A 15,023-nucleotide genomic window follows, 5' to 3' on the forward strand; every position below is an offset into this window, starting at 1 on the left:
TTATTGAAAGTTGCGTCTGTCATGACTGTGGTATCAGCACCAGTGTCGATTTTAAAATTCACTGGGCTACCATTCACCAGCAGCTCTATGTCCCAGTCGATGTCTGAGTCTGACTCCTCGATGACATTTGACTTTGCTGCTGCCCTAAGGAACAGTTCACCAATAAAGAATGAATCTTCATCTGAACATGTAGCAGTTTCAGCTCTGACTTGTTTTAGCATTTTAGTTTTACACACAGCCTCAAAATGTCCCATTTTGCTACACTTTCTGCATTTTTTATTTCGGGCGGGACAGTTTTCTTTTCTGTCGTGCATCCTATCGCATCTCTGACAGTTCTGTCTTTTCTCGCCATACGTCTGTGCTTGTTTCTGCCGTGGTTTCACGAAGCTCCTCCTTGTGCTGCTAAACTGTTTCTGTCTCACCTCATTCACTGTAGTTTCCAGGCGCTCCGCACTTTGCTGTTTCACTTGTTCACTCTGACGTGCTAGCTGGATGGCTCTCTCCAGAGTCAGGTCCGCTTCTAGTTGAAGTCTTTGAGAAACCTCTTTATCTATTATTCCAATAACGATCCGGTCCCGAATCTGCTCGTCTTTCCCCACGCCGAACTCGCAGTGCTGCGCGAGCTCATATAAGCTCCGCACGAAAGCTTCAACTGTCTCACCGGCCCTCTGGCTCCGTTTGTGAAAACAGGCGCGGTCATGGATGACGTTTCTTTTCGGAACAAAGTGTTCGTCAAACTTCTGCATCACTAGGGCGAACTCATACTCTGGATGTGGCATATCCTCCGTTGCAGCAGGAAACATGAAAGAGCCGTAAATAGGTTCGGCATCCCTCCCCATGGAGTACAGGAGCGAATTTACCTGCACCTCGCTGCTCTCCCTGTCGAGTTTCGACGCAACTCTGAAGCGGGAGAATCTCTGCCGCCATGTCAGCCACTCCGCAGGCTGCGTAAAGTCAAACGGCTCCGGAGGTCCAAACTTTGCCATTGTGCTCTCTCTGTAGGCGTTTAAGTCCTTAATTCTGACACCATGTCATGATATGAGGGAAGACAGGAGAAGCTATCCCGTTGAAAGGCCGTGCTCTTTATTGTTGCTTCTAACATCAGGTAACAACATGAACTACTTCCTATTCGAACTCGTTTCTGTGTGTCCTTTCCTAGGGCTCCCCCAGTGGTCAGGAAGTGTAACTACCGTTACTCTAGATGTACAACAGAAACTAATCTTGCGACATCGAGATTCAGCCAAACTAGAAAAATAACGAACTGCAGTCTGATCTTTATTGTTAAAGTGTGTCTACTTATTGAGCAGTGAATGTAAATAAAAGGTGTTACATATCTTTTGTTTTAAGTATTTACTTAATGGAGGGGTTTTTGTTTGTGCTGCAGAGCCACAGCTATCAGTTAACTCCTCACTTCAGCGGCTCTAACGGAGCCTGTGCCGTTCAGCTCTGCTGTTGCGCCTCCTTCAAGTTGGACTGAACCATTGTTCTAACAATGGCAGGGGGAGACGTAAAAAATAATTCTTATTTTTTTTCTGAGATAAATGGCAGATTTAGTTCATTCTTTGTTTCTTTTGCCTTTTCATATTGATATTATTTAAATGCAAACGTTCCTTCAATTATTTTTTTTGGGGGGGGGCAATTCTAAACTTTTCCAAGATTGGGACCCTCCCGGGATTTACGCCTATGAGTAAAAGTGTTTTTAGAGCGTTAGCAAGGACCCCACACCAACCGTTTGCCAACCGCCAAACAAAAAAAAAAAAAAGAAAGAAAAAGAAGACGACAGCCCACCGCAAGATGGCGCCACTACGCTAGTTTTTCCAGCTTACTGACAGCAGAAGCAGAAGCCGCCGGCCTGCTTGTACCGGAAGCACAAGCAGGCTGGACGGTAACAGATGGACACTGTCGAAAATATGAATAAGCTGGACCGGCTAAGCGTGTTCCTTAACGACAGGCTGAGCGCTGCCGCGGCGGAGATCCTCGGGGCCGTTAAAGACGCGGTGGCCGAGTACCAGAGCGAGCTGCTGCGCTCCAGAGAGGAGAACGACCGTCTCCAGAGGCTCCTGAACGCAGCCGTCCAGCGGCTGCTGCTGCAGCAGTCAGGTGAATAGCGGTGGAGATTCCTGCTGCAGAGCTTTTCTGTCTCTGCGGTGGTGGTTTTAATTCAGTTTGGAAAGAGCCAGCAGAGTGGAATCTGATTCTGTATTCAACCACTCTCTCGTCTGTTGGTCTGCTAAATTCAGTTTGCTTGAAAACCCTCATTATGAGTGAGCTTAGAAGATCGTAAAGAAAGTAATGCCAGTAATACACACACCAATGGTTGTGGCAAAGGCGTGAGTTATATTAGGCTCAACGCAAACACAAAATTACACCATATTGTAGCCATGGTAACACAACAATCAAACTATCAAGACGATTCTTTAAACTTTTACAAAGTAAACTTCCTAATTAAATCCTAAATGTATTATTTTTTTCTCAGCTGAATGCATTAAATAAAATTTAATAACATTGTCATTCTCTATAAATGATGCCACAGCTTTAGATCTAAGGTCTGTGTTACAATTAAACCATTTCTAGGGGTCCCTGAATGTCTGGAGGCCCCCTGGAAGCAGCTACTGAGTTTTCTTTGCCTTGATATATCAGTCTTATAATTCTAGAACTCAGAGGTGCTAACATCAAACATGTCTCCAAAGCATCAAACATGCTTTGGAGACATTTTGATTCATTTCATTGTGGCATGTTTGGCTTTTTGCTGCGGTTCTAATTATTACTACAATATTTTCTCTGATGTTTATTTTGTGACTCTAAATGTTTAACAGCCAAATATGGGATGATTCCGTATTAGGCTAGCTTTAGCTAACCTGAATATTTACAACCCTCCTGTCCTGTTGTCGATACACTGACGGTACTTACCTACTGCCTTTCAACCACAATGAAAGGTTTTTTTCATCCCGCCAACATCTTTATCCTTCTCCCGTTTCCTTTTTCTGTTTTGCACCCCGGATAGCTTTTTCCCCCTACAGCTCCATCTTGTTGTCAAGTGCACTACGAGTGGTAGTCTAAGATTTAAAAAATAAAAATAAAAAAAAACGCGCCGGAGTGCGTTCTCTTAGGGGCGTGTGCCCAAGCCACCTGTGTGGGAAGGGAGAGCGACAGTAGTGAAGGCGAAGGAGCAGAGGGGCTAATCAGTACCGTTACTCTGTTATTGATCATTTCATGCTGTTAAATATAGAAAATGCCAACTATATTGGCATTTTCCCCCAATGTGGGGGTTTTGAATCATATATATATATATGTGTGTGTGTGTAAACATATACATAATCTATAGGTAAGTAATGTCAGTGTCTTTCATTGTCCTTTTGAAAAGCTTTTCTTTGACCCTCCAACATCTTTATCCTCCTCCCGCCTCCATTTACTGTTTTATTGTACTACTGAGCTTTTTTTTCCTACCCCTCCATCTTTACCTTGTCAAGTGCACTATATAACACGATTAAAATATATACAGTAGTGGGAGGGGAGGTGAAGGAGCGGAGGGCCCCTAATCAGTGCTGTTCCTCTGTTATTGATCATTTTATACATTCAAAAGCAACTGTTAAATACAGAATATTCCCACTAGAAAAAAAAAAAGTCCCGTTTTGGCGCCCTCTCTAGTGCAGCGCCCCTATGCGTTGCATACAGTGCATACCCACTTTTTGCGCCACTGATTGAAACAATCATTGAACAAACAGTGGAGAAAACAGTAAAACAATCCCGACAATAGATTGTAATTTTTTTTTTCCAAACGTTATTAATTGGAATTTATCATGACAAAGATTAATCAACATTTTTACAATGTCCAAAATTGTACACTGAAAGAGCATGGCACTTTATATACAGTTATTTATTTAGGAACTCATCAAAAAGACATTCTTTATTTTTCTTTGCCTCTCTCCTAACCATTTTGTGCCCCTGGCATTTATTTCTAAATCTCCTCCTGTCTAATGTTTCTTGCGCCTCTTATCTAGACCTTGGATTTGGAGTTAGTCTGATTTGCCACAGGTGTGTTGGACAGCAGATTCACCATTAGAAGCACAATCTAAAGTAGGATCCATTCTGACACAAGATTCAAGACTCTGGGTATCAAAGTTAAGGTTTAGCTCCACTTCAGGTGTAGGTTTCCCTCAGAACAGGGACTCGACCATCTCTTTTTGCGTAACCTTGGCATGATGTGATGCTTTTGATCTTTCAGAGCCTCTCACCATCCATCTTCAAGAGGAAAGTCACCTTTGTGAGCCCGATGGGAGAAGCAACTTGGAGCTCGTTCCTCAAGTCAAAGAAGAATCAACAGTTAGAAAGATACAAAGTAGTTTTACACATGAGGCAACTGGGCAATTAGATGGAAACTGCTGTCATATTGAGCCGCAGGAGTCATGTCCTCTACCGGCCCCCGGTGTCTCCCCACTGCCACCGACATGTGTGCAAACAAAGACGGAAAATGCCGAGGAGGAGAATGAGAAAAAGCAGCCAACCAGCAGCTTATCGTTGCCCACGACGGTCCACGTAGACTGCACAGCGGCCGTCTCTACCGCAAAGAGTCAGAAACCTTTAAGAATTGACGTCCAGGGGAAGGGGGCGCTTTATTCCAACAGCAAACAGAGCATGCACATACTGCCGATCAAGAACATGAGATTGCTGAAGCAGCCTCTGTCGCGCTCGTTTCACCCCAGCCAGAGCAACCAGAGGTGGCACTGCTGCAAAGAGTGCGGCAAGACCTTCAGCTTCGCCTGCCAGCTGGAGGTGCACATGCGCTGGCACACCAAAGAGAAGCCGTACAGCTGTGCGGTGTGCAGGAAGAGCTTTACCACGGTCAGCATGCTTAAGCGGCACCACCGCATCCACACTGGCGAGAAGCCCTTCCGATGCCACGTCTGTGGGAAATGCTTCAACCAGTCAGCACACCTCAACACCCACTACAGGCTCCACACGAGGGAGAGGGCCAGTTGGAGCCGAGCCGGACTGTGCAAGTGAACTCTCATCGGACGCTGGCTCACTTGTACGATTTAAAATGATTTCATTTGCCAGAGTGCCCATTCAAACCCTCTACGACGGTGTTTCTCAATTCCTGTCCCAAGGCAAGCCCTGTCCTGCAATGGTTGTGGCGTTTCTCTTCTGCCACAAACCTGACTTGAACAAGTGGGTGATTAACAGGCTTCTGGTGACATGCAGAGGAGGTTATGCAATCATTTGAACCAGGTGTTCTGGAGCAGAGATGCATCTGAAATACAAAGGTCACTGGTTCCTGAGGATCGGAAATCGAGAAACACCGATCTACAGCAATAGTGTTGAATTGTATGTGTCTTTTTGTGCAAAATAAAATGGATACAAAAATCAAATTACAATTGTGGTTTTAAAGTAAGTTTATCATATGCAAATGTACGATCCATCACTCCATCCAAACAGAAAGCAGTGCACAAGAAAAACTAGACTGCAAATTTGAAATGGGGACCTAAAGTCTCTAAAAAGAAAAGCTAAAACTACCACTCTAAACAGAACTAACAAATGAAACAAGGTGCAGAAAAACACACAAAAACTCTTATATTTGATCTGAGTAATGATTAAAAATATCACACAGGTTTCATTCAGAGCAACACCTCCACCCTCAGAGACCCCTACCTGTTTTTTTCACCAGCTTTCAGCAGATTATATGTCTTTGTTTATATATGCGATGCAAACTGCAATTTACATACATGTCCACCAGAATGACCAGGTTGTTGGGACAATACATGCATAAGCCCTAATTTAAATGTAGGCAAATCACATCTGTGCAGAGAGGCACTATTTGCTTGATAGTAAAATTTTAGGAGTCGATCTGCCTTTGTTAGAAAGGCATACTGTAACTGCTTAAAGGATATGCGTTGTAAGACTTAGACCATAATCATCCACGGCACTGTAATTCCTGGGCAATCCAGTCAGGACAGATTACTAAGGTCACACTGGAAACATTAATAAGGAAACACTGGACATGTATGTCTGCTGGAAAAGGAGAAAGATAGAATTCCATCTACTGTCTATGTCTGCTTGTCCATCCAGACATAGGTTGTAGGGGTCATTGGCTGGGGTTGCCAGTCCATGATGGGGTAACACAGAGATGCACATTCTGATACCTACAGGACTTTTTAGGGTATTCAGTTGATCCAGAAGTCATGTTTTTGGACTGCTAGAAAGGAATTTATTAAACTTTAAGAGGAGCAAAATAGCTATGAGTTTCAAATAAAAGTATAAATGTGTTCAAGTCTTCAACTGGAATCAGGTCTACAGAAAGGCTGTTTTCTAGCTAAGGCACACGACTATATAAGGATTAAGTTTTAGTACTTACAGGAGAACCTTTCTAAATATGACAAATTGGGTGGGGAAAAACTATTCAGAGCATCATGAAAAACAATTCTGAAATGTGCACATAGTCAGTGCAAAGACTTTAAATGTGGTGTAAGGTGAACTCACTTTCTGGTCCTTCTCAGAAGGCTCTTGTAGCTGAGTCCTGAAGTAGCTGCAATATGGAGCTAAAGTTCCTTTAGGAAGCCTGGAAACGAAAGACTTTAATAATCTATTCTACAAGTTCTAAAAGCATAAACTAAAGTCTCTGCAGTAGACTTGGAGAAAAACGGATGTCCTCAAGCAATGTTCTTCAAATGAGGAAATGCATGTTTTTTTTTGTAAATTTTTAATGTGGTTTATGAAACTTAAATTTGAATCAAGTACCATATTAAGCACTGAATTGATTTCATCAAATGAAAAATGTGGATGTATGCCCCCCCGCCCCCTCTTATGCAGCATAAGGCTGATGTATGGCAGCCTTATGCTGCATGACCTCAGAGATAAATGGACATGATGGATGGATGGATCGAAAGAAAAAGTCATTTGTTAAGGAGCTGTTTTACACACCACTTCTGGTACTGTGGCTTCTGTCTAAACACAAGACTGTTAGGTGATTCCAGTAAACGGAGGGATAAAAAGCCTGATGTGGGGGATAACCTTGGAGCCTCTAAAGCTGGATGTAGAAGAGAAGAATGCTACATTGACTCTTCAGGATCAATAAGGTCATCAAGTGAATGTTAAGGGCTTCTTGATTGGCAGGAAGCCACTCCTTGCAACACCAGTGTCTTAACATAATGAGTATTGCAAGTACTTCTGATTGGCAAAATGTTCTGACTGCAAGACAACTACTCTTGCAGCTGTGGCTCAGTGGTATAGAGTAATAGCAATCGGAAGGTTGTGGGTTCTATTCCAACTTCCATCTGTCACATCTATACCCACGGGCAAGGCAGTTTAGGATTAAATCTACTGATTTATGCCTTTGTTTGCGACTTGAATGTAGCTCTAATGTAAAGTACTTTAAGTGGTCAGTACCAGAGAAGCGCTATATAAATACAATCCATTAGGCCACAGTAAAACATGGCCTAATGGGATGATATATATATATATATATATATATATAGCTTTTAACCTGCTCGTTGTCAGGTTAAAAGTACATTTTGAAAATAAACTTTCAGTAGGTACTAATATTTTCTATTTAGTCCACATTTCTATATTGTCACTTTTTTCATTGGTCTGACATAATATTTTATTCCTAAGTGTTTTTTCTTTAAATGTAACCACAAAATCATTAGCATAAATATTCGTGCGTCTTTCACCGAGTCAACTAGGGCAGGCTAGTGAAATAATAAAAATGTAATAACATTAGAATTCATTGAATATGATTGAAGCTTTCGGACTTAATTTCCGCCATGATGTTCTGCCCTGCGGGACGGTTTCCTCCGGCCGCACGGCTTCCCGCCACCTGACTCCGAAGCGTGTGCACGCGGCAGCAGAGAAGGGATGCGCGCTGCGCGAGCCAGAGGGAAAACAGCTGAGGAGGGCAGAGGTACAGACAGAGACGGGGAAAGCTGCTGCTGCTGCTGCTGCTGCTGCTCTCACAGGAAACACGGAGTCATCGTTCCGCTCACACCGACCGCACAGAGGAGGGAGAAGGTCCTGCGATGCCGCTGCGGAGCTGACAGCGCCGGGTACCGCAGCGGGAGCGACGCAGCAGACCAGCGCAGGTAAGCGGACACAATCTTTCCACGATGCTCCCGTAGTTGGGGCTTAAACGTCGCGCTGACCCATCGGGTGGTGTCCCGGTTGTGAGGAACCGGAGCTGTAGAGTTGACGGCGTCAAGGAACAGATAATGACAGCAGGACAGAGTGCCGCAAACTCTGCTGAAACTGAGAAGTGTTTTCGCGTCTCGCCGCAGTGTTCTCGGGGCGCCCGGTGTGGGCAACGGGCCTCGCCTCTTTGCGCATCCTCTGGATGATGCTGCGGTTTTGGGATAACTTTGCTGCTCTGCGCAAATCTCAAACACAAGCACCAAAGTCCGCGCAAACGAGCAGGCTGTTCCTCCCTGGCTGCATCCGCAGAGGCCCGTGGCTGTCTCTGGCGTGTGAGCGGAGGTGTCGGTGCAGAGGACAACGAGGACATTTAAAGGGCTGCCGGGGCTTGTTCGGTTAGGCCTCCGGGTTCTAGCCTGGGATCCTCACACCGTGGTTTGGCTCGAGGTGGACCAAGGATATGAACGCATGGACATCATGCTTAGTGATTACATCATGGAGGACACAGCCTCCGTCAGAGCACAAATCAAAGTCTTGTCCTGCTGTCCTGTTCTAGGTCCCGTGTTCCATGTGTGTGCTGCAGTATTACACATCAACTCTGACTACAGACATTACAATAGCTATTCTCCTGGATTAGTCTCTCTGCAGGTAATCTTTATGGTGTTATAGAGGCTGGGATAAATCTAAACAGCTTCACCGCCTTCATTAGAATTCAGATATTACTTTCACATAAATTTGTATTCATATTTATTTTATACATTCTGTTCTATTAGCAGCCAGCTGTAAAATTGTCTCATCTTTTTTTTTCTCGTCTCATTGCACATCGGACATTATTCATCTCAGCGGACAACAGTATGTGAGTTTTTGTGTTGCTTAAGGCACCGCGTTGTCTGCTCCTGTGCCAGGGTCCAATGTGCAGACATGTTATTGCCACAGGATGTGGCGGTGCGTGCTCCGGTTACTGTCACTGTGTTCTTGGACTAGGACACAATGTGTGACTCAAAACAGTGTCGATTAGATAGAAGAGAAAGTTTAAAGGTTTGTCGTTGGCTAAACCGTAGTGTCTTGTTCTTTCTTCGTTTGGTTTGTACAGTCTGACTTTTTATGTCTTTGGACTTTCTGCATCTGCAAAGGCTAAATGTAGATTTTTATCTCTGCCTCTTCAGTAACCAGCATATGGTGCCCTCAACCAGTCAGTCTTACAGCAATAGAGAAATGGTCTGTCAGGTCATTGCTGAAGAGATTTGTTGAAATGTAGAGGTACAAAAAAATAGTCTTGATGCCTGCAGTGCCTGTTATCTTCTCCCTTAAACCTTTTTTTCTTTTACATTTAGCCACATTGGTAACACAAACTTCTACAAATCTTTTTATAATTTTATGTGATAAAGCTACACAAAGTAGTGCATAATTGTAAAGTGCAAAGAAGAAGGATACGTGGTTTCAAGTTGTTGTTTAAAATAAAAATCTTTAAAATGTCGTTTTGGCAAGGAACAAGGAACCCGCTTTACTCTGAGACTCCTAAATAAAATCCAGATCAGCCCTTTTTCTCAGATAATCACCGAATTACTAAGTAGTAACTACCTGCAACTCTTAATCAGAAAGTTACAGGGAGTTCTGTGATCCTGTGCATCTACGGGATCAGTAGATGTTCTGTTTCTGGCCTCAGAGGTTTCCTAGAGAACATAGAGAGAACCAACAGCATACTGAAGACCAAGGAACACAGCAGACAAGTCAAGAATGATATTCCAGAACTCTGTTCAAACCGACATCTGAGAGAGGATGAATCAACTGCAGACCTACCAAGACATGGACGTCCAGCTAACCAGACAGGGATGGAGAACATTGATCAGAATGCCATGCATAGCACCTGGTCTTAGAAAACTGATCACTTGCAATATTAGCTTGAATTCTGCATTGTTATCCAAACTCATGTTTAGAAATGTGCACTCCTTTGCTTTAGCTCTCCTTAATCCCTAATCATACATAACTTCAAATACATGTGACTTACTGTAAGATTTCACAGGAATTACCAACAGTGGTTGGTTACTGTGTTGAAGGCAGAAAGCATTTTTTACTTGTGTTCTTGGCAGCACCTGCGAAGGATTTTAAAGCCTTCTACGTCTGCTGGGGTTTATCAGAACTTTTTGTACATACGTAGCATTGCTTCACAGCGAATGTGATTTCCAGCCACTTCACAAACCAATCAGTTCCAATTTCAGTACAGAAATATAAGTATGTTCCATCCAATCACATAGGCAGACTGTAGCTGTTAACACTTAGTTACATACATATATATTCCATTTAATCCTAGTTGTAAAATAATACAGTCAAGTTGAGGTTTTTTTGGCAGTTGGCAAAACATTTTCTCTCCATGGTAACAACTGACTGCATCAAGACATTAAGTTTGCATCAGTCCCTCATACAAGGCAAGCATGTATCGGCAGCAGAAAATAAAACTCCTCTTTAACTTGAGGAAACCTAAGAAGTGGGCAGTAGCAGTAGCTCATTTTGTGGCTTCACCTCAGAAAGAAAGAGAATTAAACATATACGCTCTGAGTCAGAAGTAAATCTTGATGTCTTGATAAAAACTTTAAAAAAAAACAACTACAATTGGTCGGCATTTCTGTTTAGAAGGGACTCCTTCCTGGAATGGCTCTTGTCGAAATTATTGCTGCCATTACATTCATGTTCAACATTTGGCTCTGTCTGTTTTTTTTCATCACAATATTACTATTGCCCTCTATGAGCTTTAGTATCTTGGTCACAATTCTATGTCAACTATAGGTACCAAGGGAAGTGAAACTCTATCAAACTTAAAACCTGCCTGGTAGAAACGTTAAGGAGAAGCAGAGCGAACAGTCAGTAGGTGGTACCAAGTGGTACCAGGTGGTACCAGGTGGTACCAGGTGGTACCGGGGCTTTGAGCTGCGACTCGACTCACGGTGACAGTCGCAGTACCGTGTGTTATATCAGGATGTCTGATATAAAGACAGACATTCTATAAATCTGTCGGTTGGACCGACTCAGACTACCTGTAGCGAACCAGGCATTTAGCAGAATGATGAAGTTAAAGTCAGACGTTTTCTCTGCAGCTGAAGCATTTCTGCCCTCAGAGGCCACGTCTCATGGCCATGGACCCTGAGGGTTTTACCTAAGGGATACAAATGAGTAACTGTCATTTGACAGTGAGGAAAATTGGATGAGGACAGCAGAACTTTTTCCATCTTTACTTAGATTCAGAATACAGGTTCGTACGTGTGAATTCAGAAAGGCTCAAGACTAAAGCTGAATCGAAATGTGCCTAAACAAGGTTTTTGCACCATTTAAATTATGTGTTATTCTCAAATAAATGTTTTTTATTTTTATTTTAAGAATTATGCAAGGAAAGGCTTTTCAAATGATTCTTTAAAATAAAATTTCACTTGGAGTTTTAGACTGACTGTATTTTTAAAGTAAGATTGTGCAAATTTGTGCTGAGGAGATATTGTACTGTTACGCATGTTAGTGGTGAGAACACGGTTGCACAGATTTGTAATTTCTGCCTCAATTTTCATCGTACCAGGAGACAATAACTCGTCTTGTTTGGTCTTAGAAGGGAACAAACTAACATCCCAGACAGACTGTCCCTGACTCTCTGTGGCATCAAGCACGTGACTTCCCCTTTCTTCCACGGATGTAGATTGTACCCCAGCAACAGGAGAGGAATATGTTTGTTCAGCTCTAAAAAAAGATGAGGAGCCATGAAGGAGGAGCACACAGAGCAGAGGTAGGCTGATATATACAGGACAGAATGTAACGTGACCCTCTGGTGTCAGGTGTCAACAGATTTAGCTGACTTCCTCTGATGAATGACATGAGAACACTGTGGTCTGATAATCACAGATGCAGTCATCTCTCGGACCACCTGAGGTTCCAACAGCAGTCGATCGTCTCCACGGTGTGGGTTAAAGGGTCTCCATACAGGGATGCTAGTGCACTCTGGGAGACATGTTTGATTTGAATAACAAAGCAGCACGTTGATCAGCTCAATATGTGGAGGTGAAGTTCAACCAGTGCCTTTATCAGGGGTTGATAAAAGTGAAAGTCATGGAAGATTTACATTACTCCAGTTATTTCTTTCTTCTTTGAAAGTTCAGCATCAGCTGCAGTGTAGCCAATGGGTGGGACTGTCTCTGAACAACTCCACATTTTCTACATGCTTCTTATTGAAACAGCTCTAAAAAGGAAGCATGTTCATCTATCATCTGTTTACATGGCAAAGCTTGATGCAGCAAAGCTAAAACCCAAGAGGTGAAGTGAGGTCATGTAGGGAAAAAAAACAAATTGCCATAATCCTATATTAATTTACTGTAAGCCTCTTTTTGATAGGCTTCGATCACACCAGGCTGTAGTGCTGGTATTTGACCACTAGATGTCAGTGTTGTAGTACAAAATACTTCCCTCATAGATTCCGTTTGTTTCGCTATATTGCTGTTAGGTTACTGAACAGAGATCAATGATCTTCTTAGCTTCAACAATCTCCAACAAAAACCTTTTCACGTTTTTGTTTTGGTTTGACAAAAAATGATCAGCTAACTTAATTTAAGCATAGTTATATGCAGAGGATATTTCAATATTTTAATACTGAAACCCCTGTGTCAATCTAATCAGCAGTCTGGATGCTATAAAAGAGGGAAAGCTCAAAAGCTGAAAATGCAGTAGAAGAGCTCAAAATGGGGGCTTTTCAACAATATTAAAGGGGAGCATCTCTTTAACGGCTAAAATTATTGTGCTCACTTTTAACTTATTAGGTGGTTAATTGATTTGTTGCTCATTGTGACAGGCCTACTGGAGGTTAATTCTCAAAAAGACAACTGCAAACTCTATGGTAGAAAAATGTAGATGTTGAAGCTTTGAAACATTTATCAGATGTTTAATTTTTTAAAGATACTCCACACTGCTTTGTATACAAAGAGGACACACACACACACACACACACACACACACCCACACACACACACACACACACACACACACACACACACACACACACACACATATGTATATATATACAGTACAGACCAAATGTTTGGACACACCTTCTCATTGAATTCAATGAGAAAGTGTGTCCAAACTTTTGGTCTGTACTGTATATACAGTATATACAGTATATATATATATGTTTGTACCTTTAAGTTTTTACTGAGAAAAATACTATAAAGTATATAGTAAGAAGCATCAGTTTGGGACTAATCTCCAGTCTGTGCAGATGGCACACAAAGATAAAGTGGACTGTGGCCAGATTGGGTTGATGTTCAGTGCAAGATAAATTAATTTGGTATTAGTGCAGCCTGCTGGTCACCATGGTCACCTTGCAATGTTGGGTGTGATCAGGTGCTATATTTACCTGTATCTTCTGGTGTTAGATTCCGTCTGGTGTCAGCTTCCTGCGGCGAACAGTGCGATCGCATGTAGTTAAAACTTCAGGTCAGTATCAGACAGGCCGGCACACAGGCAGGCAGTTTATTTTCAAAGTTGCATTGCAATCAGCGCATTTGAAAGGGAAATAAAGCTGTAGGCATTACTCTCGTAAATAATAGTTAATAAATTTTACTTCCTCATATATAAATGCACATGTTTGAGGCATTAAAAATGTTTTTTTTTTATAGCAAAAGAGAAGAGAAAGGGCACATTAATAGTCAAAATACCAGCCAGAAAAATAATATATAATGAAATCCCAACTTACAAAATCCATTCTTGTGTTTTTAATTATGGCCATGCAGTTATAGTTTCTATATGGCATACATTTTTAACCTCTCTTTCCATTGGGCCACTGCTGGTGGGTGTGGTTTTAACTATGATGTGGTTGTTGGCTTCTTAGCCATTAAGAATAATATTCTCAGCTGGAACTGACTGAGTTTTGTTGGTTTGGATAACTTGGAGCAAACACTAAGTAATTTTATCTGCCTTTCGTCAGCGGTCTTTTATGGAAAGACTCAAAAAAATTTTCAATCATCATTTTTCTGTCAGCATTGTGGAAGCTGTAAGTATTAAGTCATTTGAGGGGAGATTATAACTTGTTGGAGTTGTTGCTAGGACATCAGGTCTCCTGTTCCCCTAATAATAATCAAATCCTGTTCCTATTGTTTAAAGCCAATATGGTATTGATGGTACAAATGAAATTTTATACGTTACTTTCTTTGCTCTAGGTATTGAGGGGAAAAATTTAGCATCTTACTCACTGCTGACCACACATTAAGTGTTTTTTTTTACCCTCTGATTATGTATTTTGGCAGCTTTCCATGAGTCTGTTCTCATAAATGGGATTATGTCCAACTGGCTATTTGGGCAGTCACTCTGCTCCATCCTCACCCATTTGATGTTATCTTGGCGCAACCACTGATCTTAGCTGAGCAGCATGGAGCTATTTCTTTCAAGTCAGGCAGATTTAATCCCCCTGTCTCCTTTAAAAATGAGCTGGCAGTCTGTAGATGTAGAGATTGGAAGAGTCTTGGTAAAATGTTCATTTGCATTGTTCGAATGAACAATGCAAATGAACATTTCCCTCATTTTCCCAATGAGGGAAAATGTAGAATTGTAAGATCAGCTTTTATTTTTCCCATCAATGTACCATAATTATCCTTGAATAGCTGTGTCATGTTGGGGGTTATAGTAATTCTCAAATACCTTAAACTCTTATTTAGGTTGGTGGAATTACAATTTGCTTGACAATTGTACTGGTCAGTGTCCTGCTAATGTCATTGCTTCTGGTTGCTGACATTCTATGTTCTGGATTATTTGTCTAGAAAGATTTTGTGCTCTTGTTTGATATATATATTTTTTTACCCTTAATTCTTTGTCAAATTAATGTAGCTAGGGGTTCAATTTGGAACATAACAAAAGACTTATGCAGCCTCCTTTCA

General features: G+C 41.9%; 2 protein-coding genes across 3 annotated transcripts in view; both read left to right on the top strand.

Annotated features, from left to right (window-relative positions):
- The first annotated feature begins 1,708 nt into the window (after positions 1–1,708).
- Positions 1,709–5,375, top strand: LOC114136205 (zinc finger protein 234-like). Its single transcript, XM_028004056.1, has 2 exons — positions 1,709–2,100; positions 4,226–5,375. The coding sequence occupies exons 1-2, from the start codon at positions 1,893–1,895 to the stop codon at positions 5,002–5,004; spliced, it is 987 nt and encodes a 328-aa protein (XP_027859857.1). The 5' UTR covers positions 1,709–1,892; the 3' UTR covers positions 5,005–5,375.
- A 2,452-nt stretch (positions 5,376–7,827) lies between these two features.
- Positions 7,828–15,023, top strand: part of nfasca (neurofascin homolog (chicken) a) — a 104,020-nt gene continuing 96,824 nt past the window's right edge. For both annotated transcript variants that reach the window (XM_028003610.1, XM_028003611.1), the window contains exon 1: positions 7,828–8,075. The gene's annotated coding sequence lies outside the window, so the exon portion shown is untranslated. The remainder of the gene's footprint in view (positions 8,076–15,023) is intronic.

The sequence above is a fragment of the Xiphophorus couchianus genome, chromosome 20 (genome assembly GCF_001444195.1).
Source record: "Xiphophorus couchianus chromosome 20, X_couchianus-1.0, whole genome shotgun sequence".
Lineage (NCBI taxonomy): Eukaryota > Metazoa > Chordata > Actinopteri > Cyprinodontiformes > Poeciliidae > Xiphophorus > Xiphophorus couchianus.

Bases quoted from the DNA above. Each gene is read 5' to 3' on its own strand.
- LOC114136205 (XM_028004056.1), top strand. From the start codon at position 1,893: ATGGACACTGTCGAAAATATGAATAAGCTGGACCGGCTAAGCGTGTTC. The intron at 2,101-4,225 runs GTGAATAGCGGT...TTGATCTTTCAG, and splicing joins GCTGCTGCTGCAGCAGTCAG to AGCCTCTCACCATCCATCTT.